The sequence below is a fragment of the Panthera leo genome, chromosome C1, assembly GCF_018350215.1.
Source record: "Panthera leo isolate Ple1 chromosome C1, P.leo_Ple1_pat1.1, whole genome shotgun sequence".
NCBI classification, from domain to species: domain Eukaryota; kingdom Metazoa; phylum Chordata; class Mammalia; order Carnivora; family Felidae; genus Panthera; species Panthera leo.
Genome location: NC_056686.1, coordinates 212,022,868 through 212,050,606, shown reverse-complemented (window position 1 = coordinate 212,050,606; position 27,739 = coordinate 212,022,868). Strand labels below are relative to the sequence as shown.

General features: G+C 37.4%; 1 protein-coding gene across 1 annotated transcript in view; it reads right to left on the bottom strand.

Annotated features, from left to right (window-relative positions):
* Positions 1 to 27,739, bottom strand: part of PSMD1 (proteasome 26S subunit, non-ATPase 1) — a 94,650-nt gene that overhangs the window by 7,887 nt on the left and 59,024 nt on the right. The window contains exons 17-23 of the mRNA XM_042950466.1: positions 23,217 to 23,331; positions 18,800 to 18,916; positions 11,069 to 11,171; positions 5,720 to 5,889; positions 3,657 to 3,749; positions 2,011 to 2,097; positions 1,093 to 1,239 (exon numbers count right to left, since the gene is read on the bottom strand). Coding sequence (XP_042806400.1) covers positions 1,093 to 1,239; positions 2,011 to 2,097; positions 3,657 to 3,749; positions 5,720 to 5,889; positions 11,069 to 11,171; positions 18,800 to 18,916; positions 23,217 to 23,331 — 832 coding nt within the window. The remainder of the gene's footprint in view (positions 1 to 1,092; positions 1,240 to 2,010; positions 2,098 to 3,656; positions 3,750 to 5,719; positions 5,890 to 11,068; positions 11,172 to 18,799; positions 18,917 to 23,216; positions 23,332 to 27,739) is intronic.

The following is a 27,739-nucleotide window of genomic DNA, read 5'->3' as shown; positions in this document are numbered from 1 at the left end:
TGCGAGATCATGACCTGAGCTGAAGTCAGGTGTTTAACCAACTGAGCCACCCAGGTGCCCCATCAACTAATATTTATTAAGAACTTACCATGTGCCAGATATTGTTTTAGGCATTTTACATATAATGATCTATTTAATCTTTACAACATTAACAGATGAGGAAATTGAAACATGAAAAGATCAAAAGACTTGTCTCAGTTATACAGCTAAGAAATGGCAGAGCTGGAGTATAAACTCAGTTCTACCCAATTCTAGCTCTTCACCACTAAATACAGCCATCTATCCCTGTCCTTCTCTCCTCTAGCCGATAATCTAGTTAGGTAAGACCTTGGCTCACAAGTGTAGGTAAGAGATGCCTTCCACTCACCACTATCAGGGACCACTTTCAAGTTGATGAGAATGGGTTTATTTTTTTTTTTTAGAAATCTCATCTATGGCACTGTAGACAGGCCCAGGATCTGGATGTATTAAATGTGTCTACTAATAGCTTTGTTTTCCAGTTATAAGAATGTGGGGGGAAAAAAAGACATTTTCATGCTCAAATTATTGTTCAGTGTTTCTAACCTGAAACATTCTTCCTTAGAATAAATTAAATGGCAGAAAGATCCTTTTCAAATTGTAAAATTCAATGCTCTAAGTGCTTGTGTATTAACTGTTATCACCTTATTCACTCTTTCATTCCTGAGTTAGGTATAATTCTTATTTTACAGGAGAGGAAACTGAGGCAGAGAGAGGTTTAGTATTAGACTTAAGGTTACATAGGCTGTAAATGGTAGAGTCAGGATTCAAACCCAGGATGTCTGGTCCTGGAGTCTATGCTGACCTCATAGCTATCACCATGCTGTATTAGGAACTTCTATTATGTAAGCCTCTGGTAGATGAAGGATGCTTGTAGGGTTACCCAAAGGAAAAAAAAGATCTCTCCCACATCTATATGAAATGGAAGGGAATGTCCTCTCTTTTGCTAAAAGACTGATTTGTTCTAGAGAGCTTTCTCCAATGCTTTGGAGATTTATCCTCCTCTATCAATATGTCATTGTTCTATGAATTAATATCCCACTGGCATATAGCTAAGGGCCATAGATAACTTACTGGTTTGAAAGGCTGGTATCTACAGGTCTCTGGCATGGTCAGGACCTTAAGCTGGGCAGGCATAACTCGGGCTGGGTTATCCAATAACTGGAAGTTTGGCTCAGGTTCTTTTTTCTTCTCTTTTTCTTCCTTTTTTTCTGCTTCGTCCTGGAAAATATGAGAAAATAACCCAACAAAGGTTTACTTCTCTTCCACATCACTGAATAACGTTTGATAAATTTACTGAGCAACTCCTTTTTAAAATTTTTTTTGAAGTTTATTTATAGTGAGAGGGACAGAGACAGTGTGAGCAGGGGAGGGGCAGAGAGAGAGGGAGAGAGAGAGAATCCCAAGCAGGCTCTGCACTGTTAGCACAGAGCCCGACGCGGGGCTCGAGCTCACGAAATTGTGAGATCATAACCTGAGCCGAAACTGAGAGTTGGATGCTTAACCAACTGGGCCACTCAGACATTCCTTTTACTGAGTAACTCTTAGGTACAAAAGGTAGCTAGGATTAGATGTAATGAAAATACAACTAAAGTCATACCAGACTCAGGATGGACAGGACAACTGTGCTTAGGGGTGAGAATGCTATGTAACTTGGTTTTAAAGGATAAGGAAGTTTTTCTACCAGGAGAGACCATAAAAAGAGGGTCTATTTAAACAAATGATATTCTCTTTGCTTGAAAGGGCCTTTTTTCTCCCAACATCATCTCATTGTCTGAAAATTCTACTCTGCCCTTCAAAACCCACTTTAGTTGTCATTTCCTCCAAGAACTCAACTCTCTTCCAATTAAAACTTTAGGAGTCTCTATGCTTGGAACGGGATACTTACTTAAAGGAAGCCAAGAGCAAGGTATGGAAATGTTCAGTTACGAAGAACCTGGACCATGATAAAGATAGATATATCAACCCACATGATCACCAAATTATACTTACAACTTCCATTTTCTCCTCCTCTTTTTTTTCTTTTTCTTTTTCCTTTTTTTTAGCCTTGGCAGTAATAGATAACACAGCAGTGGAAACCTAGAGGAAGTGAACATGGTAAATCATAGTCTCTTACCTACAAGGTACAAGCCCACAGAGAAATCAGTTCTATATAACTTTGTTTCCTGGAGGTAAGTATCATAAATAACAAAATAACCAGGGAATAAATGGGAAAAATAAGCAGGACATTTATTCATATAATTTTCTACTATAGTCCTCAGGTGATTCTTTAGTTCCTAGAGGCCTGCATCCAATATAACTCTTATTATTACTACTTTTTTAATCTGTAGTCTACCTTGGATGTGGATTTGCTATTATGAGATTCTGAGATATTTGGGTGCTGCATACATTTTTACTTTATAGGGAAAGCACTAGAAAACATAAAAATTTCCTCCAAACTTGGTCATAAAGATCCTGTTACTGAATTAGATGCTCTACAATTGTAATACACAGTGGGTGAATGGTTAGCCTAGAACTACCCTTCTTGATGGGTCTTGCTAAAATCGAAGGTAAAACAGGGACTTTGAAGGCTGGCAGTATTGGTATAAGCTGGTTTTGTTTCAGACCTAAAAGCTGGGGGTCTGAAACATAGCTGATGGAACAGGATGTTGTCGTCAGAGATATTCATCACCCACCACTCTCAAATTTGGTCAGTTGTATAATTATCCCCACTTACAAAGTTTACGGCAAATAATCAACTGGCTAATACAGAACACTGTTGAGAGGAAGAAAAGTATTTTCCTTAGTATAAGGTATCAAAAAGGATAATTTTACTGAGAAAACTTCAGGGGCAAGTGCAGCTCTCTAACTCACGATAGTTTGATTTAACACACATCAGTGAGCATTCTCATACATTGCTGTTAGTAGCATAAGTTGGTTATATCCATTTTGAAAGGAAATTTAGTTAATATCTATGAAAATAAATAATGTACATTACTTCTAATCAATCACATCTAAGATCCTAACCTATAGATATACTCGTACAAGTGCACAAACATACATGTATAAAGACTCTTATTCTAGTCTCATTTGTAACAGTGACAGATTAGAAACCACCTTAAAGTGTTCATCATGCGAGGAACTGAGAAGACAGATAATGGTATTGTACATAAAGGGAATGCTCTGCAGCAATAAATGAGATCCATATACACTGAAAAACTTAGATTCTTTTAAAAATTTTATGTAGGCTCTACACCCAAAGTGGGGCTTGAGCTCATGATCCTGAGATCAATCAAGTTGCATGCTCTACCGACTGAGCCAGCTAGGCATCCCCTAAAGATTAACTGTTAAAGTGAAAACAATAAGCTGCAGAACAGTGTGTCAACAATTATTTGTGGCATAAAAAGTACTGACATGTGCAGAGAAAACATTTGCAAGGATTCACAAATTATGATTCCTGTGACGTGGGACCTGGATGACCAGGAGAGAAAAAGGGCTTTTACTTTACATTCTTGTGTAATGTTGGATTTTACCATAAGAAGTATTACTTTGAAAATATCTAATTTAAAACATTAAAATATTTAAAACAAACCCAAGTACAACACTAAGCAGCTTCTATATAGAAGTACAAATGCTGCTCAAGGGAACAAAGAACCTACCTTTTCCTTTTCTTTTTCTTTTGGTACTTCCAGAGGGGCAGGATATGCAAATGTGGATGGTTTACAGTTGGATTTATACTGAACTTTCGGCATCTGAAGAAATAAAAGTTTTTCTCCTTACATTAAAATAACCCAAATCAAGATTTAAGTATTTTATGCTCTTAACAAGAATACAATGCAAAGGAATGCCAGAAGTTTCAATCTAGGCTAAATGTTCTCTTACAAAACTCCCTTACAGGCATCTGTCTTCTTCACTGAATTTGTTTTTAGGTGCTTTACAGAACTACCTGCAGTTCCTTAGACTTTTCTGAGGCTCTGTGCCTGTTCATGGGCACCCCCTTGATCTCATCTCTACTGGCCACGCACCCTGCTTCGTAAGTCTCACTCATGGTGTGAGCATCAGATCAACGGTTACCTCCTTTGTAAAGTGTTCTTTGATTAGTTAGCCTGCACACCTAACTTCCATGTACCTTCCTTATACTACTCTAACAATCTATACAAGTCTGAACACGGTTTCTATACCATGTAATCATTCCTTATAAGAGCCCAACATGAGCCTGATGAAAAAGTCAGCTTCACACTACTTAGTGATTAGGTTTTAAAGTTCTCTAGTCTGAATTTTTCCCTATTTACCCAATTTACACTGACAGAGAATGGTAACTGGCATCATATTTACAGGATAAGAAATCTTGTCTTTTTTTAAGTTTATTTATTTTGAGAGAGACAGAGAGTGCAAGCAGCGGGAGCAGAGAGAGAGAGGGAGAATCTCAAGCAGGTTCTGCGCTATTAGCATAGAGCCCAACACGGAGCTCAAACTCACAGAACTCTGAGATCATGACCTGAGCCGAAATCAAGAGTCAGACGCTCAAATGACTGAGCCACCCTGGCACCCTTGGAATCTTGTCTTTTTCATTCTACTTTCCTTATAAAGAATGGAAAACAGAGATCAGAAGATTGTGTGCTAGAGGGAAAAGTCCCTACAGATTATACAGGATGCTTCACCACAATGTTAAAGGTTAAAGGTTAGGGACTGGAGAACCTAAAGATTCTTGTTTGGAAAGAATATTTACAAATATTTGCTCAATATTTACAAATGTGAGTAGTTTTATATTGCAACACTTAAAGGATAAATGACTGTATAGCTATACCGGGGGGGGGGGGGGAGTCAATTGGATGAAATACTCAATCTTCATCAGCTATTTTCTGGTCCCAAATTTTTCCACTTTGAAAATTTAATAGAACATTTTAACAGAAGTGATGACCAGATTTAAGAGTTATTTGAAGGTCAAAAGGCTCTGAGAAGATGGAAGAACAAGAAGGTGAATCATCAGGCCACAGGATTAGGAAAGACCTAATCACAAACCCCACTAAAAAAACATGGACGGTGTGATGACAGGGGATGTATCACTTCCAGTCCTTGACTTATGTGACTAGTTTCTCTCTGTCAGATTCCTTGGCTTCTCATTGTTGGTCTTGTTTTCTGCCACTACCAGAGACATCCTCCTATTTTGCTTTTCCCTTTAGAAATAATCCTTTCTTCCATCAAATACTCTAGCATCATACAACTCTGAAACATGGCCCTGCCTCAAAGCCTCGCTCCTTATTAAGATTTAGTTCAGGTCCTCTTTCTTCCTTGCCCAGATGATTGCAATAGCATTCACTGTAATGGATTTCCACGGACACCAGAATGAGGTTTCTAGAGTGCGAACCTCATCATGTCATTTATCTGCAAGAAATCCTTCAACGGCTCTTACAGAACTTCAGTATTAAATAAAATTGGTAAGAGTGAGCTATAAAACCTTTTCGTATTTTTAAATTTGCCTCCTTTCTTACCATTCCCTCTCAACTGATTCATCTAAGGTTACACAGTTAGTAAGGAGACCTGATTTTCAAAACTTCCACTGACACACTCCACTCAACAAGGTGATGACTCAATTTGAAGGGGAAACAAATATTGGTGAGATGCCAATTCATCTTTAAAATTTCATGAAAATCCTTGTGAGTGGGTGATTAGGTAGGATACAGTGAAGACACACTATAAACGTGAAGTCTTACAAACATACCTTTAAGTCCTTGTTAAGGCCAATGACACAGGTAGGGGTATAAGCCAATGACAGGAAGTGTGAAAGAGGAAACCAGAACCAGAACTGGGTAAAGACAAGGACGCCAACTACAGAAGGCATATGGGTGTGCCCAGTCCTGGACTGCAAGGAGATTGTGACATTATGACCACCTGTAGAAAAAGAGAGAAACCATGAACATGAAACCAGTAGGGCCATAATAAAGATTTCTAAGCACTGCACTACGGAAGCATTTGTGATTATTTTAAGCATACAGTTCACAAAATATTATATGGAGTAGCTGGAGTTTGTTAGCCAGTGAATTATCTAGGGTCTCCAAAACTGAAGTGCTGTATTTTACAGCACTAGACCTTCATTCTGTATAAGTAGGCATTTTCCAAAAACTAAGCCTAAAGGATATAAAAACTGAATGCTAAATATTAAAAAAATTTTAATATTTATTTTTGAGAGAGAGAGACAGACAGACAGAGCATTGAGTGGGGGAGGGGCAGACAGACGAAAACACAGAATCCGAAGCAGGCTCCAGGCTCTGAGCTGTCAGCACAGAGCCTGATGTGGGGCTCGACCCCACAAACCATGAGATCATGACCTGAGCTGAAGTTGGACACTTAACTGACTGAGCCACCCAGGTGTCCCACTAAATTAAATATTAATCTACATTCTACACTGGGGCTTTTAATGCTAACAAAAAGTAAAATTTCAGTACACACATTTGCAAACAATAGCAAAGAGCAAGAGGCAGATGTTGTTTGCTTAGTTTTACTCTTTCTGCTTTAGTTATGTCTGATAGTAGATTGCTCCAACATTTTAACTAGCCTTATGACCTTGGACAAATGACTTTACCTCTTCAAGTCTCTTTTCCCATTGGCAATATGAAGGTTTGAACTTGAGCACTTTAACTAGAGTACTATCACTAACAAAAGAAAAATTTTAATCTCTAATCCTTGATTCAGATGAAATTTTTTGAGGACGTACAATATGTGAAACAATGAAACCGGAGCTAATTCTATGTAATCAGAAGTTTGGGCTGTTGAGAGTATTATGGCTCAGAGCCTGTCCTGTTCGCCCATTCCTTGCCACATCCCCTAGACTATCCCTTGAAGGAGTGCAGAGAAACAGTTTGAAAACTAGTGAACAAGAGCGAAGATCCAACCATCAGTTAGACAGCGGGATCATTATTGGGCCCTTGAAAGACTAAGAATCTAAGGCTAATAGGGGTTGAAAAGTTGAATGCCTTTAGGAACCAGTCAGGCAAACAAATAAGAAAACTTGGATTGGAAGCAATGGGACATTGAGGCAAATGGAAAGTTCATGTCATATTCAGAGAGGACATGTTACCAAGGGTGTAGGTCCAGGGTCACTAGGTAATTTTGTTTTTAAAAGCAGATTAGAATCTGGATTTTGTCCAATATTTTGCACACTTTGTTAGGCACGCAAAACAAAACATGTTTAAGTCCGATGTGGCCCACAGGCTGCTGTGTTGAAGACTCTATATAAAGTATTAGTGCTGGACCCCAGAACTTTGAGACCCCAATCTTTTAGTTTATATAACATAGCCTATAAATGGCGTTTGTCTGTGCCTAGTCACCATCCTAATTGAATTCCAATTCTGCTCACATTTCACTTTTTTTTTTGGAGATTTTATTTTTAAGTAATCTCTATACCCAACACGGGTTCTAACTTACTACCCGAGATCAAGAGTCACATGCTCCTCCAAGTGAGCCAGCCAGGCGCCCATACATTTCACTTCTTTAAACCTCAGTCTCTCCCAGATGCCTCCATATTAGAGTCAGGAAGTACTAATTCTACTACACTAAAAAGCACTTTAATTTTTTATAAGAATCGGGGTTCAATTGTTCAACCAAATAACCTAGATTTTATCTGGAAAAAAAATCAGGTATACTTTGTTTTTCCAACAGGAATGAGTTATACACATTTATTGTCTGCTTGTACTTTTCTCTACTCAACCTCCCCCATTCACTGAATGCTTACAATATATACTGAGAATCTTGAACAAAATGCTGAAAGCGATCCTGAGGAGTCTCTAGTCTAGTGGGGAAGACAGATAACTAGATAATTAGACCAGAGCAGGCAAGCATTAGGATAGAAACCTGTGCACTAGTGAGAACATACAGCTAAGCATGCCTTGGCACCTACCCCAACATGAGGCTGGGCAGGGTAGAGCAGAGGGGAAGGCTTCCTAAAGAATGTGATCTTTGATTTAAGTTTTGAAGCTGAATTCCCTTTTATTTCAATGAAACCCATTTTCTTCAGACTTAGAAACTAAACTAGCTTTCTGTTCTAACAGTCGGGAGATTTACTACAAAACAAGAAAGAGTTTGTCCTATTGATAGTGTTTACACAGTTTTGCAAACTTCAACCATAAACCTTAATTTTTGGCTTTTCTCCTCGAAGAGACCATATCATTGAGTGAATTCTCAAACTTCAGTCATTCCTTTGAAGTTGCCCTCTAGATTTTCTCCATTACCACTAACTTCTGAGAGCCAGAATACATGACTACACATTTTTTCTAATGCAGTTGCAGCCTAGTTTGTAGGGGGACAGGACACTGACAAAGTAGAAAGGGGTGACAGAATAATTATGCTTGTAATAGTGAACACGACACTACAGAACCTTTATATACTAAATGACACTAAAATAAGTAAGGCAAAAAACATAAATAAAAAGAGAAATGCAAAAAAAGCATCAAAACTTGACTGGTCCATAACAATTCAAAGAGATATTCACAAAAGGAAGTGAAGGGAGAAAGGCCTGAAAGAGTAAGGAAGAGGGGAGAGAAAGGACTTCCAGTAAAGACAGCGAAATGAAGCCGAAACAAGAGAATTATCCTCCCCCAGTTTTTTTGTTTTGTTTTTTTTTTTAATTTTAGAGAGAGGGCAGAGTGGGGGAAAGGGGCAGAGGGAGGGGAGGAGGAGTGGGGGAGAGAAAGAGCAAGAGAGGGAGAGACAGAGTGAGAGCAAGAGAGGTAGTGCGCATGTGTGCATGAAATAGAGAGAGAGAGAGAGAGAGAGAGAGAGAGAGAGAGAGAGAGAATGAATGAGAATCTTAAGCAGGCCTGAGTTGCTTGACCTGAGCTGAAATCAAGAGTCACACACTCAACCGACTAACCAACCCAAGCACCCTTATTTTCCCCTAATTCTTAACAAACAACTCTGATATAGCAGAAACCAGCAAGAAACCATAGTAGCTCTGAATGAACAAGTAAAGGGTTGTAGTGTAAAAGTACAAACTTCAAAAACTGCAGCTAAAAAATAAATGAATACATAGAAGATTATGGAATAGTAAAATGTTACTCCTAAACCCTACTTAAAAACCAATTATCCAAAGTAGCCAATCTCAAATGGCTACATACTGTATGATTCCAACTATACAATACTCTGGACAAGGAAAAACTAAAGCTACAGTGACAGTAAAAAGTTCAGGGGTTGCCAGGGACTGTGTGAAAGGAGGGAGAGATGAAAAGGTGACACAGAGGATTTTTAGGACAGTGAAACTATTGTGTATGATGTAATGGCGGATATATATTTATGCATTTGTCAAAACTCATAGAAAGTGAACCTGAATGTGGGATGCTTGGGTGGCTCAGTCGGTTACGCGTCCGACTCTTGATTTCAGCTCAGGTCACGATCCCAGGGTTGTGGGATCGAGTCCCATGTCAGGCTATGTTCTGAGCATGGAGTCTGCCTGGGATTCTCTTTCTCTCTCTCTCTGCCCCTCTCCCCACCTTGTGCACTCTTTCTCTCTAAAAATAAAAAAAAAAATGAAATTAATGAAATTAAAAGAAAAAGAAAGTGAACCTGAATGTAAACTAGGGACTGATAAAATCCAGCCAATTAAGTGTCAAGCCGTAGTACAGATACCCAGGAAAAAGCAGCAGTAAATAAAGAAATGGTGATGAGCACTGAATCCATTCAAATATGGAACTAAGACTAAACTGTGAGAATTACAATTTCACAAGAGGATGTAAACATTATAAACCATGACAATATAAAAATATTAGAAGGCGATGAAGAACAAGGAAGAAGAAATTATGACATGTCAATGTCTGTATTATTCATATATGGGAGAGAATCGATACCACTGAGAACTGAAATGTTTTACTAAAGTATCTATGGAGTATTTTCCTTATTTATACACAGCTACAAAGAACTGTCTTTAAATTAAAAAGACACAAATAAATTGTGCCTTAACCACTAAAAATTTAAGCAAAAAACTCTTTCTGGACAATGAAAACAAAACAAAAACCCCCATGTGACAATGGATTAAAAGAGAAGACTATCTGCCTCAAACATTTAGGGAAAAAAAAAAAAAACAAACTAACTCCTGAGAAAAGAGAGAAAAAGCAAATAAAAGATTTCAGCAAAATGAAAAGAATTTAGGAAGGAAAAAAAGTAGCATCAGCAAAGAAACATAAAAAGAAATCTCCGGCAAATATAATCAAGAAAACACTCTCAGCAAGTGAAAACCTGGAGAGACTAAGAAAACTTTAAAGACATAAAAGGACTGCAACTTCTTTTCCTGACCTCCTACAGAAATATACATGCAATTCTACTTGACCAAGAAACGACTGACTGTAGTAGCTATGGCTGAGAGTGTTTTCATTAGAAGATATACAGATGGCTAATCAATTTGAGAAAATATTCATTGAGTAACAGAACTGTTATGAAAACCTTGAGATACTATTCTTCACAGCTTTCAAATTAGCAGAGATCCAGGTACTAGAGCACACGCTTCTACCTTGGAAGGGTAGCCTGTCTCTGACATCAAGCATAATGTAGAGGTGAAGAGTGTGAATTCAGGAGCTAGATGGCGGTTACACTCTATTTATTAGGTAAATATTCCATACATCCCATTTTAAGATGATTTGGCTGCTAGAATTTGTCTAAAACCTATTTTTTTCCTCAAAATCTTTCCAGTGTCAACTTGTTTCAAATTGATATATACTAAGAAAATTAGAGAAAAAAAAATCCACACTGAGCACTTTATTAAGTGATAGGTACTGTTTTAAAAGCTTTACATGGATTTTTAACCCTCCCAACACCACAAGGTAGACTTTACAAGACAAGAATATAAACATGGGGGAAAACTTCTCAAGGTTATACAGCTACTACTATAAAGGGCCTGGGACTCAAACCCTAACAGTCTGCACGCTTAACAACTCTACTAAAGTATTTCTATGAATTCTAGGCTCCACATTTTCTACAGGAATAATTTCCCCCAGACTCAATTTCTACTATGTCATAGAGCACATAGTTACTTCAATAGATTTAGTTTAAATAGATTAACACATCTGGAAGACTTAACATTTACCTGCATCCAGTATGCCCTGGGCCAAAATAGCGCCAAACTTGGCCATGACATCATCATGTTTATCATTGATAACTTTGGAATACAGCTGTCTGAACTGATTCACCTGTATGAACAAGAAAAAGAATTATAGTCAAATTCTATACATTTGCGGTGTCGTTTCAGAACAGGGAATAGATTGCTCAAATTATAATGAAACTTGAGTTCTGAACTTTACAACATTTAAAAAGAGAGAGAGATAAACCAGACTTGAAAGCAGAAAAGTTCCATGGCTGAAATCATGGGTGTTATGACTTTTCTTGTGTGGGAGTACCAGTTCTGTTTTCAATCCTCATTCCACAGTGGATGATTCACACTCATGGGAATGCTGAATGCGATTTCATATCGCACCACGGTTAGTCAGTAGGCTTAAACAGTTCAAGCAAACACTGAGGACTTCATTGTACTGTGAATTACAGCTGTTTTGCTTACCATAACCACTACTAGCAGGCATAGTCCTTCAATTCTATCTTCAAATAAACTACCCTTTACTGAAGTTGTGTGAGGTATATTTTGGATTTAATGGATATGCACACATATTAATTTTTTGAGAATATGTCACAATAATTAGTCTCATCAAAAAAAAAACAACACCAAAATGGAACATGTGCTAACTTAGGATGGGATACCCAGTAATTTTGTTTGTTTCTTTATTCTTTTCTGTATTTTCTAAAATTAATATACATTACTTTTACAATTAAAAAAAATAAAGTTTATAAAATAAATATCATCAATGTATTTGTGATTCCTTTAAATCTGTTTGGGTGACAATAAAGGAACTATTTTACGCTTCTTCCAGGTCTTACACTTCTCTGTTTTCCCACCAGTGCTTTTCAAGTGGTAGGCACCCAGGAAGTCTGCTTGTTCAAGAAGCACATAATCAGGGAGCTCCCCAAATCTGCCAAAAGCAGAAAATATTGAATTTGAGTTTCCTAATATAATGACTTTATCTGCATTACATATTCTTTCAGAATCTCTTCCCTTCTTCACTTGCCTTGGTCTTAGAGGCCACACTGTGATACAGTGCAGGGTAATCTAGAATCAGACAACCCTGGCTTATAAATACCTCTGCTCCAATAAGCTGTTTAGGTAAGCTACTTAGATTTTATGAGCTTCAGTTTCGTCATCCCTACAGGGATTAGAGTGCCTACACCTTACACGGCTGCTGTTAGGACTACCTGATGTAAATACGTATGTAATGTAATGTGTAAAAGGCATTTTTGACTTCAATAGCATGGCCATCCTACCATACTAGGGCAGAATCCTACCAGTCCCCCTTGACTATGATCTCGGCAACCTAATACTGCTAACAAAACGATATTCCTTAAACATGCTTCTCATTTTTTATTCACAGGCAGCAACAAAAGGTGATGGGAAAAACAATGAAGTCACTCTGCCAATACCTAGCAACTAACCATTAGTGAGCCATTTCTATCGGTCTTACTTTCTCTTAACTATAAAACCCAGCATGATTAGATCATTGTAAAATTCCCTTCTAGTTTTACAAATCCTAAGGTTTGATGCTTTTACTCTGGTTCAACAGGTCAAATTCCTTTGATTCTGAACTTATTTTAGATGAACACTTACATTACCTTATATAGGATGGAAATTTTATGTGCTAAAGGTTTATGAAATATGTCATGAACTTATAAAAAGAAACACTGGACAAAGCACTGTATGTACATTATGAGGAAGAATTTAAATATAAAACTACACCCAAAACAATAGGAAAACATTCAGTGAAACTTAAAGATGGGTAAAAAAAATCAACACAAATGTATAACAGGATTATCCAATTACTATTAAGTACACTACTTAAAGAGCTACTTTTATGTTTATCATTTAAACATTTCCCCCCCCCTCACATTTTATTACTTATGCAGCAGTAACTTAATTCTCATGTTTATGATTCTTCAGAAAGCATTATTGTTTTGGGGCACTGAGGTGGCTCAGTGGCTCAGCCACTGGGGTAGCTCAGTCAGTTGAGTGTCTGACTCTTGATTTCTGCTCAGGTCATAATCTTGTGTTTCATGAGTTGATGCCCTGTGTGAGGCTCCATACTGACGGTGTGGACCTTGTTGGGATTCTCTCCCTCCCTCTCTCTCTGCCCCTCTGCTGCTCTCTCTTTCTCTCAAAATAAATAGATAGCTTAAAAAAATCTTAAAAAAATTATTTTAGCAGGTGAGGGCAGTTATCTTAAATTTGAAAGGCAAGTTTGAGATCATGTACTCCCTCTATTTACAGATGTGAAACTGAAGTAAGATGGGTGAAATGCCTGGTTTGCTTGTAATCACAAAAAAACTAATTGCAACCATGGTTAGGATCATGATTTTCTGCTTCAATTTCATTGTTATGCATAGTATGGCGCCCCCATATAAAGTAGAATTTGTGGGAGAAAAGCATATTTATTTCCCATTTTATATTATGACAATCTCACAGAAAAGACAATTAAACTCTAGGCAATCCTGTGATCCATGCTTTCTACTGGGCATGATTATCTAAAAACCTACCTTTTCCAAATTCATGCATTTTTAACATTCATCATATTTTTAACTCTATACCTTATACGGCTGGGGGGGGGGGTGGTGGGAAATCACTCTCTGGAAAAAAAATGGGGAGAAGGGAATAAAGTTTTTTGGGGTCATTTCTGTTGGTACTTATCACCTGGGAATGTCTCCTTTCAATTTTCTTCTATTTTGCCAAATACAGAAATAAAGCAGCACATTGGCGATCAGTTTTAAAGTTGTTTTTCTTTTCTTTTCCATGAGATTTCATCTCCTCTTATGACTTAAACTAGAGGTCTATAACTCCTTTCATGAAATCCTTGAGGCCAGGGGCGCCTGGGTGGCGCAGTCGGTTAAGCGTCCGACTTCAGCCAGGTCACGATCTCGCGGTCCGTGAGTTCGAGCCCCGCGTCAGGCTCTGGGCTGATGGCTCAGAGCCTGGAGCCTGTTTCTGATTCTGTGTCTCCCTCTCTCTCTGCCCCTCCCCCGTTCATGCTCTGTCTCTCTCTGTCCCAAAATAAAAAAAAAAAAAAAAAAAAAAAAAATTAAAAAAAAAAAAAAAAAAAAAGAAATCCTTGAGGCCAGATGAATTTTGGAATTCAGAATTCAGAAAGATAGCATTTATACATATACCCTACATTATGCAATACTCTCAATGGAGCATGGGGGCAATAAGTTATAATCAAACAAATTAATATTTTAAAAGCAGTTAAATGACTGAATATTAACACTAAATGGGATAAAGGCTATAGATGAGTTCATATTAGGTCAAGTTCTGCAGCCAATGAGTCCTTAAAAATTTTTTAATTTTTATGTTTTTGATGGAGCAAAATAGTGCATGAGTGGGGAAGGGGGAGGGGCAGAGAGAGAGAGAGAGAGAGAGAGAGAGAGAGAGAGAGGTAAGGACAGAATCCCCAGCACTTAAGCTCCATGCTCAGCAGGAAACCCGATGCAGGGTTCGACCCCACCAATGTGAGATCATGACCTGAGCTGAAATCAAGAGTCAAAGGCTTAACTCACTGAGCCACCCAGATGCCCCCCAAATTGAGTCCTTAAAAATAAACAAACCTCTCTTCAATTTTCAGAGCTTTTTAGATTTTGGAACTGCAGATAATGGGCTATGACTTATATAATTTCTTTGTGGCTAGTCCCAAATCTCTTTGGTTCTGACTTTTTTCCTATGCTCTCATCTTATTTCCAGCTGACTTGCTAACATCTCAAACTCAACATGCTTAAAACAAAAAATGATCTTTATTCTTCTTTCAAGATATTGTCAATGCTACCATGATTTCCCCATTATCAATATGCCAAATGATGTTTTTAGCTCCCTTCGTAATTTTATGAGTATTATTTTGCTTATGGTAGTTGCTTGCAGTCCTTTCTTTATATTACCACTGACACTATTAGAGTCCAAGTTCCTACCTAAGGTGACAGTATGGTAATATATATTATTACTTATAGATGTGTTATGCTGTAAACTATCACCTTATAATACAAAATTTCATTCTTATAATTTCATCCTATAGAAGTTCAAACTTTCTCCATAGAAATACTTCTAGGTTACTATGATATTTCACAAAAGCCTCATCTACTTAAATTGTGATTTTAGAACTGCAAAAGCTTATCAAGCTTGGCCCAACATGATCCTACTGCCAAAAATGTACCTGTCAGTGGTGGGAGAAGCTTTCCCCCAGCAGGTAACCTCAGGCCAGGGGACATTAGGCCAGGAAGAGCACCAAATATTTTATTCCTACACTGTGATATTTTTATCTGATTCTATATATGATAATATGTATGTGTTCAAAAATGCTAAAGGTAGATTTCATTTAAAAAGGAAAATAAAAGATAGATCCTTCATAAAGAGTAGAGTTGGGTTCTTCAGAGAAAATAGTTCCAGGGACCTATAAAAGTACATTATTCTAGTTAAATGCTTCTGAATCTGGTGTAAAGGCTTTTTAAATTGGGTTTGTAATCACCCAGGGGTATATGCATGTTCCTAGGTCTACGTTGGTGAGCGTGAGTGAGCAAAAAACCAGCAGAAGAAAAGCAAAGATGCACTGGGATTACTTAAACCAAAACCATAACGTATCAAACTAAGCATTAAGACCGCATTCTGTAAATGGATGTGATGTATATCATGATTACATAAAACATTTCCTTTGGAACGTCTCATTGTGCATTTCATAAACTGAGAAATGTCCCTTTTGGATTCCTTTGAGGGGTGGTTATAGTTTGATGAAATTAGCACTTGATCTCCACTTTATTTCATGCACCAGTTTGCAACCTTGTGACTAGGACTCATAATCTTGAGAACTTCTCTTCAAGCTTAACAGCTTTTTCTTTTCAGCAAAATGTCACACACCACTCCAAAAGAATCTCAAGTTGTCTTGTTAGCAGTTATCAGATAAAAGAGAAATGATATAAATGACAGTCCACAAAAGTCTTTACTGCATGCTTAATAGCAGAAAACAATGAAAGAGAACTTAAATTTTAAGAATTCATGAGCTGAGTAATAGTTTCCCTCTAAGGAATAGTGTTCCCGGAAAACTGGAGCTTTATACTGCCATACACAGCTTTGCTTTCATAGTTGGCAGGGTATACATTTCACTTTCCCTGTGGAGTTTATATTAATGGCAATGGCTACCAGCTCTAACTGCATTTCAACATTCTTAATCAATACTTAGGATTCTGGTACAATCTGAAGATGGAAGTGTGCCCCATGTATTCACATCAGCTAAGACTTGGTTCAACAGTATTTTATGGAATGATTTTAAAAATGCGAATTAAATTCTGTATTTTTTCACTTTTTCTAAATGTGAGAAAGTTTTACTTATTAGAATAAATAGTTGAATGCTTTTTCAAACTACACAGCCTATATCCTACCCCACCCCCATTCCAAAGGACTCTGCCATTGTTGGTGCAGAGTTTATGATTGAAAAATCAACAAAATCCTATAGCAGAGGATGGAAAGATAGTAAAACATTTGTCTTGTTCACAATACAAATAACATGAAAGCAACATGCAAGGTCAAAGTGAGTAAGTATCTATATATTACTATTAGGGGAGGTGCATTCCATGGCCTAAACTTCCTTCTTTAATGACATTACTCAACTGGATAACCTCCAGCTGATAAAGCTTAGAAGATCAAAAACAGAAATAAAAGATGCAAAAACTATTCATACTATAACTGCTATATTTAAAAATAAAAACCAAAAAGAAATGCAGACTCTTTAAAAGATGTTTATGTTTTAAAAGATATAATATATGAAGTAATATATTATTAAAACAGAATGAGAAGTTAGATTCTATTTTTGCAATAATACAATTTTTGGAAGTCTTACAAATTATTTTGACAGAAAGAGCAGCACTGGATAAATGAAATAAAAATGACAGCAAATGCTTAGAAATGGAAATCTATTAAACAAAGTTTCGTAAAATGAGAATGAATAATCCAGCATCGATGAGTTCTGGCAATTCTCCTCTTCTCCACCCGCCCCATCAATCTACTTTGCTGAAAATGAGGATGTTCTACACTTGGCAGATGAGGCAGAAGACAGTATACTAATGGTTTTTCCACTTGTTAATTTTGACTGTTTCTCAAACAGAAGCAAAATTAACACAAAACTATTAAATACCCTAATTTCAAGTTAACGAAAAGATCTGAAATTAGTGCATAAGCTCTACACATTTACTTAATATAGTAAACGTGGTAAGTTATAGTCCACGTGAATAAGATCTACGCATTTTCTGTCTCTGAACAAAATGAAACATTTTGGCTGAGGTGCCAATTTACATTAGATATTATACTCTTCACATGATGTCTAGGGGATTGTCATGAGGAAATTTTAAAATAGATGTCTCCATGAGGGGAGTCATCCACAGGGTTTATCTGAGAACGGGACTGCAGGATATGTGAAGGGGATTTCTGTGGGTCTTTCCCCCTCACTCCAAGCCTAAAGATGGGCTTCAGAGGGATCGCTTAGAGAGCTTAATATGATCAGTGGTCACTGTGCATTGACATCTGACATGAAAAATAGGAGGCATTAGCTATCGATTGAGGTACTAGTGGAGAGGGAGTAGGATGAAGAGGAGGGAAAGGAAGACAGGAGGGAGCAGATGAAGCTGCACTAAGAGCCATACTTCCAGCTACAAGGGTAAATATGCAGGACTGCCTATGTGAACAGAAGGGGTCAAGAGGGAAACAAGGCCGTCCTGCAGCCATGTGAAACTCTGCCCAAAAGATCACCCAGGAGGGCAGTGACACTCTAAGAGAGTCTGGATGTACTCATTTCCTTTCCTTTTTTTTTTTTTTTTTAAAGTTTATTTATTTTGGGGCACCCAGGTGGCTCAGTTGGTTGAGTGTGTGACTTCAGCTCAGGTCATGATCTTGTGGTTTGTGAGTTTGAGCCCCATGTCGGGCTGTGCGCTGACAGCTCAGAGCCTGGAGCCTGCTTCGAATTCTGTGTCTTTCTCTCTCTGCCCCTCCCCTGCTCATACTCTCTCAAGAATAAATAAAAATGTTAAAAATTAAAAAAAAAAAAAAAAAGTTTATTTATTTTGAGAGAGAGACAGAGAGATAGTGAGCAGGAGAGGGGCAGAGAGAGGGAGAGACAGAATCCCAAGCAGGCTCTGTGCTGCCAGCACAGAGCCCAACACGGGGCTCGATCTCACGAACTACGAAATCATGACCTCAGCCAAAATCAAGAGTCAGGTGCTTAACCAACTAAGCCATCCAGGTGTCCCTGGATGTACTCATTTTCTAAACTGAGACTGGATATATCATATAAAGTGAATGTAAGACTTTTTATTATCTTAGAAAGATGGGATCAAAAACTCATGGATCACCTGAGTTTGCATCCTGTATCAGAGGAACAAGTTATCCTACTAAATACATTTTAAAAGGACAGCAGTAGGCAAAAATTAAAGTTCATTTTTATGATTTCATCAATCTGTAAGTTTTAATTTTTCAATTATGGCTATATAGCTGAATTAGCAAACTGACTATAAATCTGTAAAAAATGCACTTAGGGAGTATTACTACATATTTAAAGTTTCCCCATTCTCACACCTTTTTACTTCCTGTAAGTTCAGTGTTCATCATATTTGAGTTACAAATGTCCTTAAAAGAACATAAGTTACTAAAGAAAAGCCTGCACCAGCTCTCTTCTACAGAGTTTTTTTGTTTGCTTACCTTTGGACAAGTGATTTCCGTCTGCTGGATCATGATGAGAGCTGAAGCTATAAGAGCTCCTTGCCTCACATAGTTCACAGGATCATTTGTCATCGGTTCTAGCAAATTAATTGCCTCCTGAAAGCATTAAAAAAACTTTAAATAAAGCTGGTATCGCTGGATTTTCAAATTAGTTACTGTCATTCTAAATCAATGTTTTCATCTAACGTTGTAATAAGTTCATTAAAGACTACCTGGAACTGAGTATGCTTTAAGTTTCAGTACAATTGATGGTAAGTGCAAAGGAAGCGTATAGAACACAAGCGCTCCTGTCGTGAAGTAAAAGAAGTCAAAAACAAAGTAACAGAAAATGAGATTAATGTTCGATAAACACCTATTATTTTCCAAGCACAGCAATATTTTATATGTGTTATCCCATATAGTTCTATTAATCCCAAAACAAACAAACAAAAAACCCACAACATAAAACCATCTTTATAAACAAAGAAACAGAGTAAGAAAGGTTAAGAAATTTGCCCAAAGCCATACAAGTAGAATGACTCCAGGCTAGTCTGACCCCAAAGCCTGGATTAAGTATCCAACTTCCTTCAAATACTAGGGTAAGGTAATGTCTTTGATGATTTTATAAGACCTAACTTAAAAAATTAAATTGATATTTACCAGGATTTCCCTAAAATCATATTCTTCAGAATAATCAGTCCTATGAAAAAAAGGATTCCTTGGTGAAATAAGTTTGGGAGTTCCTGTGTACTATATATCACCCCCTCTTACAGATTCAAAATATATACTGCTTATCAAATACTCTACAAATGTACATATCCTGGCAAAAGCTCCAAAAAGTCTTATTAAAGAAATCACTTGAACTTTGTATTTGTCCACTGTATTTGACCAAGAACTCTTTTGCCCTACTAACTTCTATTAACACCCTGTGGAACCTTAGTTAAGTGCCATGTTATAACATTCCTTCTAAGGTCCTTGGTAGGTATAAATCTAGAGGAACAGAGAAATGGGTTTACAAGATAATCAAACTTATTTCTTAATATAATATACCATTTCTTAAATATCCTTTGTTTCAAGGCCAAGGAAAGAAAAAGTTAAATCCAAATTTTTCTTGGGAAAACATTTTCAGTTTTCTTTACATGTAGATTTATTTATTTGTTTATTTATTTAAAATCAGTGCTGTTAACAGATACTATACACACCAGGTAAGTGTATTCTTTCTCCCCATTTCACTGAAAAATGTCATGACATTGTGCAAAGGAGCAAGTTTTTCAACTATTACTCATAATGCTGGCAATACTGTTTCTAAGATAGTCATGATACAAATATAACCAAATTTCCAGCTTGTAAGTTAAAAGACACTAACTTGGTCTTTGAGCTATGTGATATAACCTCAGCGATAGATATTTTAGAATAAACAGGTGTTTCAGGTTTTTAAGAACCAAACATAAAGCACCAAACCTTGGTCAGATAGGTACTGATATGGAGACCACACAAACTATCTAGAAACAAAGCAGACTTGCTTAGTAGGAGTAATAAAAATTTCTCATTGAATTAACTTGTTCAGATGCTGTGTCTCAAACAACATTTGCTCCTAGATATCATATTAAGGTTAGAATAATCTGGAAAGAAAAAAAATCTAACTTAAAATATTTAACTTATGAGGCCTGCCATAAATGTCTACTGAAGACCTGAGGGAGAAAATACTTTGAAAAACATCTATCTATATTTTTCCTTTGTTTACAGATGTATCCCAGAAAAAAAAAATGAAGGCCAATTTCTATAAACTGTATTTTATATACTCAATGATATTTGTATTTTATTAAAAAAAAATTTTTTTTTGAGAGAGAGAGAAAGACATCACATGTGACTGGGGGAGAGGGGCAGAGGGAGACAGAATCTTAAGCAGGTGCCATACTCAGGGCGGAGCCCAATGTGGGGCTTGATCCCATGACCTGGGATCCCATGATCTCATGACCTGAGATGAAATCAAGAGTCAGATGCTCAACCAACTGAGCCACCCAGGTGCCCTTACCCAATGATATTTCCAATAAAACTGCAGATATATTCTCATGTAAGAAATTCTCCCCCAAAAGAAACAAAAGCATTTTAAAAACAAATCTCTGTGATGACAGACTATGTCCAACTTGTTCACTATCATATCCTTAAATAATCTCCACCCCATCATTGATTTTTTTAAATTAAAATTTTTTATGTGTTTGTTTATTTTTGAGAGAGACAGCGCGCGTGTGCGCACATGAGTGGGGGAGGGGCAGAGAAGAGCAAGACAAAGAATCCGAAGCAGGTTCCAGGCTCTAAGCTGTCAGCACAGAGCCTGACACAGGGCTTGAACTCATGAAAAGCGAGATCATGTCCTGAGCTGAAGTTGGACTATTAACCAACTGAGCCACCCAGGCCCCCCAGCCCCCAATCACTGGGTTGACAAATATTTAGTGAAACCTACTGTGTGCCAGGTCTGACCTTAGATTCCAGCAATGAACATTGTGTTCTCAGGGACCTTACAATTCAGTGGAGAGGAGATAGACAACAAATAAACAGGTGTAAAAATACGTTGGGTGGTGATAAGTGCCATGATGAAAAATAAAGCAGGGTAAGGAGATGAATGAGAAATACTGGAAGGGAATGTTTCTCTATAAATTTTTATGTAATTCTTGTCACATGTAGTGAAAATGCCCATATTAATTCCTAGCTTCAGTAACATTTTACAGGACTAGTAACAGTTATTAGTATCCAATACTAATAGCCTTTATTTGAGAAAAAGTCAAGCAAATTAAAATTTAATTCCTGGATCAATCAATAAATACCTATGTTTTATTTTATCTAGTTTGGACAACAGAGGATAAAAAAATGATTCCTTCTGGGGCACTGGGGTGGCTCAGCTGAGTGTATGGCTAGCTCAGGTCACGATCCCATGGTTTGTGAGTTCAAGCCCCACATCGGGCTTGCTGCTGTCAACACAGAGCTTGCTTTGGATCCTTTGTCTCCCTCTTCCTCTCTGCCCGTCTCCGCACATGCTCTCTCTCAAAAATGAATAAACATTCAAAGCGTTCTCCTTCTCTCTGATGTAAAGACATCAGAAGCATACCCTAATTATGTTCTTGTTCTAGATGTTCTCATTCTCGTTATGTTCGTGTTCCCTCATGCACTCCATTAAAACAAAAAAGTTTGGGGTGCCTGAGTGGCTCAGTCCTCAAGCATCTGACTTCGGCTCAGGTCATGATCTCACAGTTCGTGAGTTTGAGTCCCAGGTCCAGTGAGCTCGAGCTCCGCTTCAGGGGAGCCCTGCTTCTCTCTCTCTCTGCCCCTTGCTCATTTGCACCCTCTCTCTCTCAAAAAAAAAAAAGGAATAAAAAGTTCAGCTTGGGGCAGTGGTCAAGGTGTGTCCATTTGTGTTATGAAAGGCAAAAAATGTTATGATTAGGTCACTGCTATAAATCAAGAATACTTGTTTAAGCAACAGTGCATTTCTTTATGAATCTCATGATGAACTGTACTTTCCAATCATCTACTTATCTAACCCAACTCTTTATTTTGTCACTTTTGAGGACTTAACAAATATCAGGTTATCTGTTATGTTTGTGAGGAGAGATCAGGCAAATGGCACTTAAAGTGATTTGTTTAAAATAAAACAAAAAAAGAAATCAAAGCGGATTGATTTTGGTGCTCTTATACGAGAATTTTGATTTCCACACTACTAATCATGAAAATTAAACATGTAAATTACCATTTAAAATGACCAAATTCTTTAAAGAAAAAAGTATTTTATCTTTTTCTTTTTTGAAAGAAATCAATGCTCTCAAAGAGAAATTCAACAGCATGTCTCCATTACAGCCACCCCATGGAATGTGGTTTGTTCTATTTTAATTAAAAAAAAATTTTTTTTTTAATTTAAATAATCTCTGGGGCACCTGGGTGGCTTAGTCAGTTAACTCTGGCTCAGGTCATGATCTCATGGTTCCTGAGTTTGAGCCCTGCATCAGGCTCTGTGCTGACAGCTCGGAGCCTGGAGCCTGCTTCAGATTCTATGCCTCCTTCTCTCTCTGCTCCTCCCCTCCTTGAGCTCTGTCTCTCTCTCAAAAAATAAACAGTAAAAAAAATTAAAAAAAAATTTAAGTACTCTCTATACCCAACACGGGGCTCAAACTCATGACCCCGAGATCAAGAGTCACACACTCTTCCAACTGAGCCAGGTAGGCTCCCCTGGTTTGTTCATAACTGGCTTTGAGCAATCCAGCATAGTAAAGTGAGGAAGGAAGTTCTGGTAAGCTTTGTGAGGCAAGTTTCCTCTTACAGATCACACCACACTTGTATTTTTGCAGCGGATGCATAAACTTCTCTGCGAGGGAAAACAGTCTGGTGCCAGGAAAGAACTGACCCCACCGGCTTTGGACTTTACCTTGTTTCCGGTACCAGCACAGCAGATGCCTAGGGCCATAGCAGCTCCATAACGCACGTGAGGATTGTAACTCTCTGACAACAATGAAACAACGCTGGGGCACTGTTCAGGGGTCCTGAGAAGAATAGAGAAAGTGAAGACAGTGTTACAGGTAAAATATTTTAAATCAAGATGGAAGAATTTTAACCAAATTTTTTTTAACTTATGGAAAACAATAATTATATTTCACACAGAAGTCAGAGAATTAAAAATCCACGGAATTCCAATTATTGACATTAAAAATCTATCTTCAATATTCACAGAACATACACAAAGAAAGTGGAACGTATCAGTGATTCCTCAACCACAGCTCTGCCTTAGAGCATTACAGTCATTCCCTCATGCCTCCTCCATTGTGGAAAATAACCATGGGGAGCACACAATGCTCTACATCAATTCTTATATTTCCTGCTTACTGTGTTTTCAGAAGACAAAAGTTGTTACAGAGACTCCGTATGTTTCCAAAGTGGAACACAAGATTTGAGTCACCCAGTATTACTGATTGAATATAAAATTGGTAAATATGCCTTAATAATGAAAAAATTCTGTTTTCAATTATTTTTGTGTTGGTAAGAACAGAAACTGTTCTCTTCTCATCCTCTTCATATACTTCGGCCAAGACCAAAAAAATAGGATGACCCTGACTAATGAAGTACCTGACTCATTAAAAGACTATTATAGTGTTATAGTGATTACTGTTATAGTGATTACTCTTTAGGGGGCAGCAGGATAGGGGTAGTAACTAGAAATGAGTGTAAGGGGAATGTATGGGAGGCTGATAATGATCTTGAACTGGGTGTGTGTTATACACTGTGTTTGTTCAGTTGTGAAAATTCATGAAGCTGTTGGCTGATTATGTGCATATTTTTGGATATTACATTCAATAACAACTTAAAAAAAACACTACCATATACTACATTTAATAAAAATCTTTTAAAAGACGATCTTGTTGTGAATGAAACAGTAATTACCTACAGACCAATTAAAATCTATAACTCTGTTTGAACTATCCTCTAGCCTCAAATTCTAGTAAGTGGCAAACTCAAATTTCAAATGGAATAGAGGCAAATTGATGAAAACCATCCAGAAAAGTGGAATTTTGCTACAAGAGAAAGTTGGATTATTTACTGCTTACAACAGAGTCCATCATTCTTTCTCGAAAATGTTCTCAGTTTGACTAAGTTTCCTAGTAGGAATAATCTATAAATAATACTAATGACAACACCATGGAGAAAAAGTTTGGGGCTGTGAAAGATTCAGTGCACTAGGAAACAGAAGATCTGGGTTCTAGTCCTAGTTTTGCTAATTTCTTAGTATGTGACATTAGGCAAGTCACTTTCTTCTTTTTGTAATTACAGATAACTTTTTTTTTTTAATTTTTTTTTTAACGTTTATTTACTTTTGAGACAGGGAGAGACAGAGCATGAATGGGGGAGGGTCAGAGAGAGAGAGGGAGACACAGAATCTGAAACAGGCTCCAGGCTCTGAGCTGTCAGCACAGAGCCCGACACAGGGCTCGAACTCACAAACCGTGAGATCATGACCTGAGGTGAAATCAGACGCTTAACCAACTGAGCCACCCAGGTGCCCCGATAACTTTTCTTTTTGCAGGAGTAATATAAAAAACAAAATGAGCAAATAATTAAAAATATAGTAATAACATACATACCTTCAGTTAATGCATAGTGACATAAATAACAATATGTTACATAAAAGGAAGCCATAAAGTCAGAAACCCATGTTCCAGTTCCTGTTTTGCCTCTAAACAGCTGAGATAATTTAGACAAGATTCAATGAACCAAACATTCTGGGCTTCCTTTCTATGTATGAAAAAAGAAGAATGGGACTAGAAGTTCCATAATGTCTGTCCCACTTTACAATTAGCTTTGGTTCATAGCTTTTAATGAACCAAACATCAAAGGTTTTCAATGTTCATTATTACAGGACATTTCTTCAATGAGAAATATTCCTATGAGACTTAAAGTGGTATTACACCAATACGTTGTTGCAGAGTCATTCTGCAACTTATAGTTTACTTTTATTTAACTTTTATTTTTCACTCCTATTAGGCTAAGAACTTAGAGCTCTGTCCATAACTCGATACTAAAATTCTCTGACCAACTCAAGGATTCTGTCACCAAATTAATTACAAATAAAACCAACTCAAGACTGAACATATCCCAAGGGCTAATACTGTGTTTTCTATATATTTTATTTTCCATAAATTATTAGCAGAGTGCTTGATACTAAAGACAAAATAATTTTTATTATTTAGTAAAACGTAAAAGGAACCAAGATAAATTTATAGTTATAGACTTAAACAGTAAGTATTTTTACTAGGTTCAAAGCCTAATAGTTAATTAACCTCTGGCAGAGGGTGGGGTGGGGGTGGGGGCGGGAATCAAAACCTTCCCTGTTCCCTTGCCCTCTGAAGTTTATAATTTAGCTGCATAATCAAAAAAAGGGAAAGTTAACAAGTACCTGTGCTGCCCCATTAGGGCTAATTGAGTGTCTTAATTTTATTGTGCTTTAAAGTTCTCAGTAGGGAGACCACACAGAGGGCTAGGTAAAGCCTGCTTGAAAAAATGAAACACCAGTTGAAATAGGTACCTAATTCTTTTTTTAAAAGTTTATTTATTTATTTGTGGGGAGGGGGAGAGAGAGAGAGAGAGAAAGAGAGAGAAAGAGAGAGTCTCAAGCAGGCTCCGCACTGTCAGTGCAGTGGCCAATGCAGGGCTCAAACTCAGGAACCATGAGATCATGACCTGAGCCAGTTGGACACTTAACCATTTGAGCCACCCAAGTGCTCCAGTACCTAATTCTAATTTGTTGTTTCAGTACAATTTCTGGGCTTGTAGTCAACAGTCAACTTGCCAGCTTTATTATCTATACAAACTTACCGTAGAGCAGGAACTATGCAAGGGAATACGCACAAGTCCCTGCTATATCATCTGATCATACATGCATATATGAACTCCTTTCTCTCAACATACTGGCTATTAACTACTGTTTCTTTACTGAATATTTTGTGCAACCTCAACATCAAATCATATTAATAAATAAATGTTTTCAAGAATATGGTGTCTTTTTTCTAATCCTTCACTAGAGAAGGAAAATTACGGCAATATAAGTATATAGGCAGAAACACTGTTCTATGCACATGGGGTCTATCACACTGGCAATCTGCTGAGGCCATAAACCTCAGGGTAGTCCTTCAGTATAACTGTGAATTTATAATTCTCACTAGGTTAAGTGCCATAGGAATAACATAATGACAAAGGAATTAAGAATACAGGGGCATCTGGGTGGCTCAACCTGTTAAGCGTCTGACTTTGGCTCCAGTCATGATCTCACAGTTGGTGAGTTCAAGCCCCACAAGGGGCTCTCTGCTGTCAGCGTGGAGCCTGCTTCAGATCCTCTGTCCCCTTTCCCTTTTGCCCTTCCCCTGCTCTCTCTCAAAAACTAAACTTTAAAAAAGAATTAAAAAAAAAAAAAAAAAAAAAGGATATACACTCTGTTACCCCAAATAGCCAAAGTAATGTTGAAAAGGAAAATCAAAACTGGAGGCATCACAATTCTGGACTTTACGCTGCATTACAAAGCTCTAATCATCAAGACAGTATGGTACTGGCACAAAAACAGACACATAGATCAATGGAATAGAATAGAGAACCCAGAAATGGACTCACATATGTATGGCCAATTAATCATCAACAAAGCAGGAAAGAATATCCAATGGAAAAAAGACAGCCTCTTCAGCAAATGGTGTTGGGAAAACTGGACAGCAACATGCAGAAGAATGAACCTAAACCACTTTCTTACACCATACACAAAAATAAACTCAAAATGGATGAAAGACCTAAATATAAGACAGGAAACCATTAAAATCCTACAGAAGAAAACAGGCAACAATCTCTTTGACCTCGGCCGCAGCAATTTCTTACTAGACATGTCGCCTGGAGGCAAGGGAAACAAAGCAAAAATGAACTACTGGGACCTCATCAAGATAAAAAGCTTCTGCACAGCAAAGGAAACAATCAGCAAAACTAAAAGGCAACCACAGGAATGAGAGAAGATATTTGCAAATGACATATCGGATAAAGGGTTAGTATCCAAAATCTAAAAAGAAGTTATCAAACTCAACACCCAAAAAATGAGTAATCCAGTAAAGAAATGGGCAAAAGACATGAACAGACACTTCGAAAGAAGACATCCAGATGGCTAACAGACACATGAAAAGATAGTCAACATCACTCATCATCAGGGAAATACAAATCAAAACCACAATGAGATATTACCTCACACCTGTCAGAATGGCTAAAATTAACAACTCAGGCAATAATAGATGTTGGCAAGGATGCGGAGAAAGGGGAACACTTTCACACTGCTGGTGGGAATGCAAACTGGAAATACAGCCACCCTGGAAAACAGTATGGAGGTTCCTCAAAAAATTAAAAATAGAACTACCCTACGATCCAGTAATT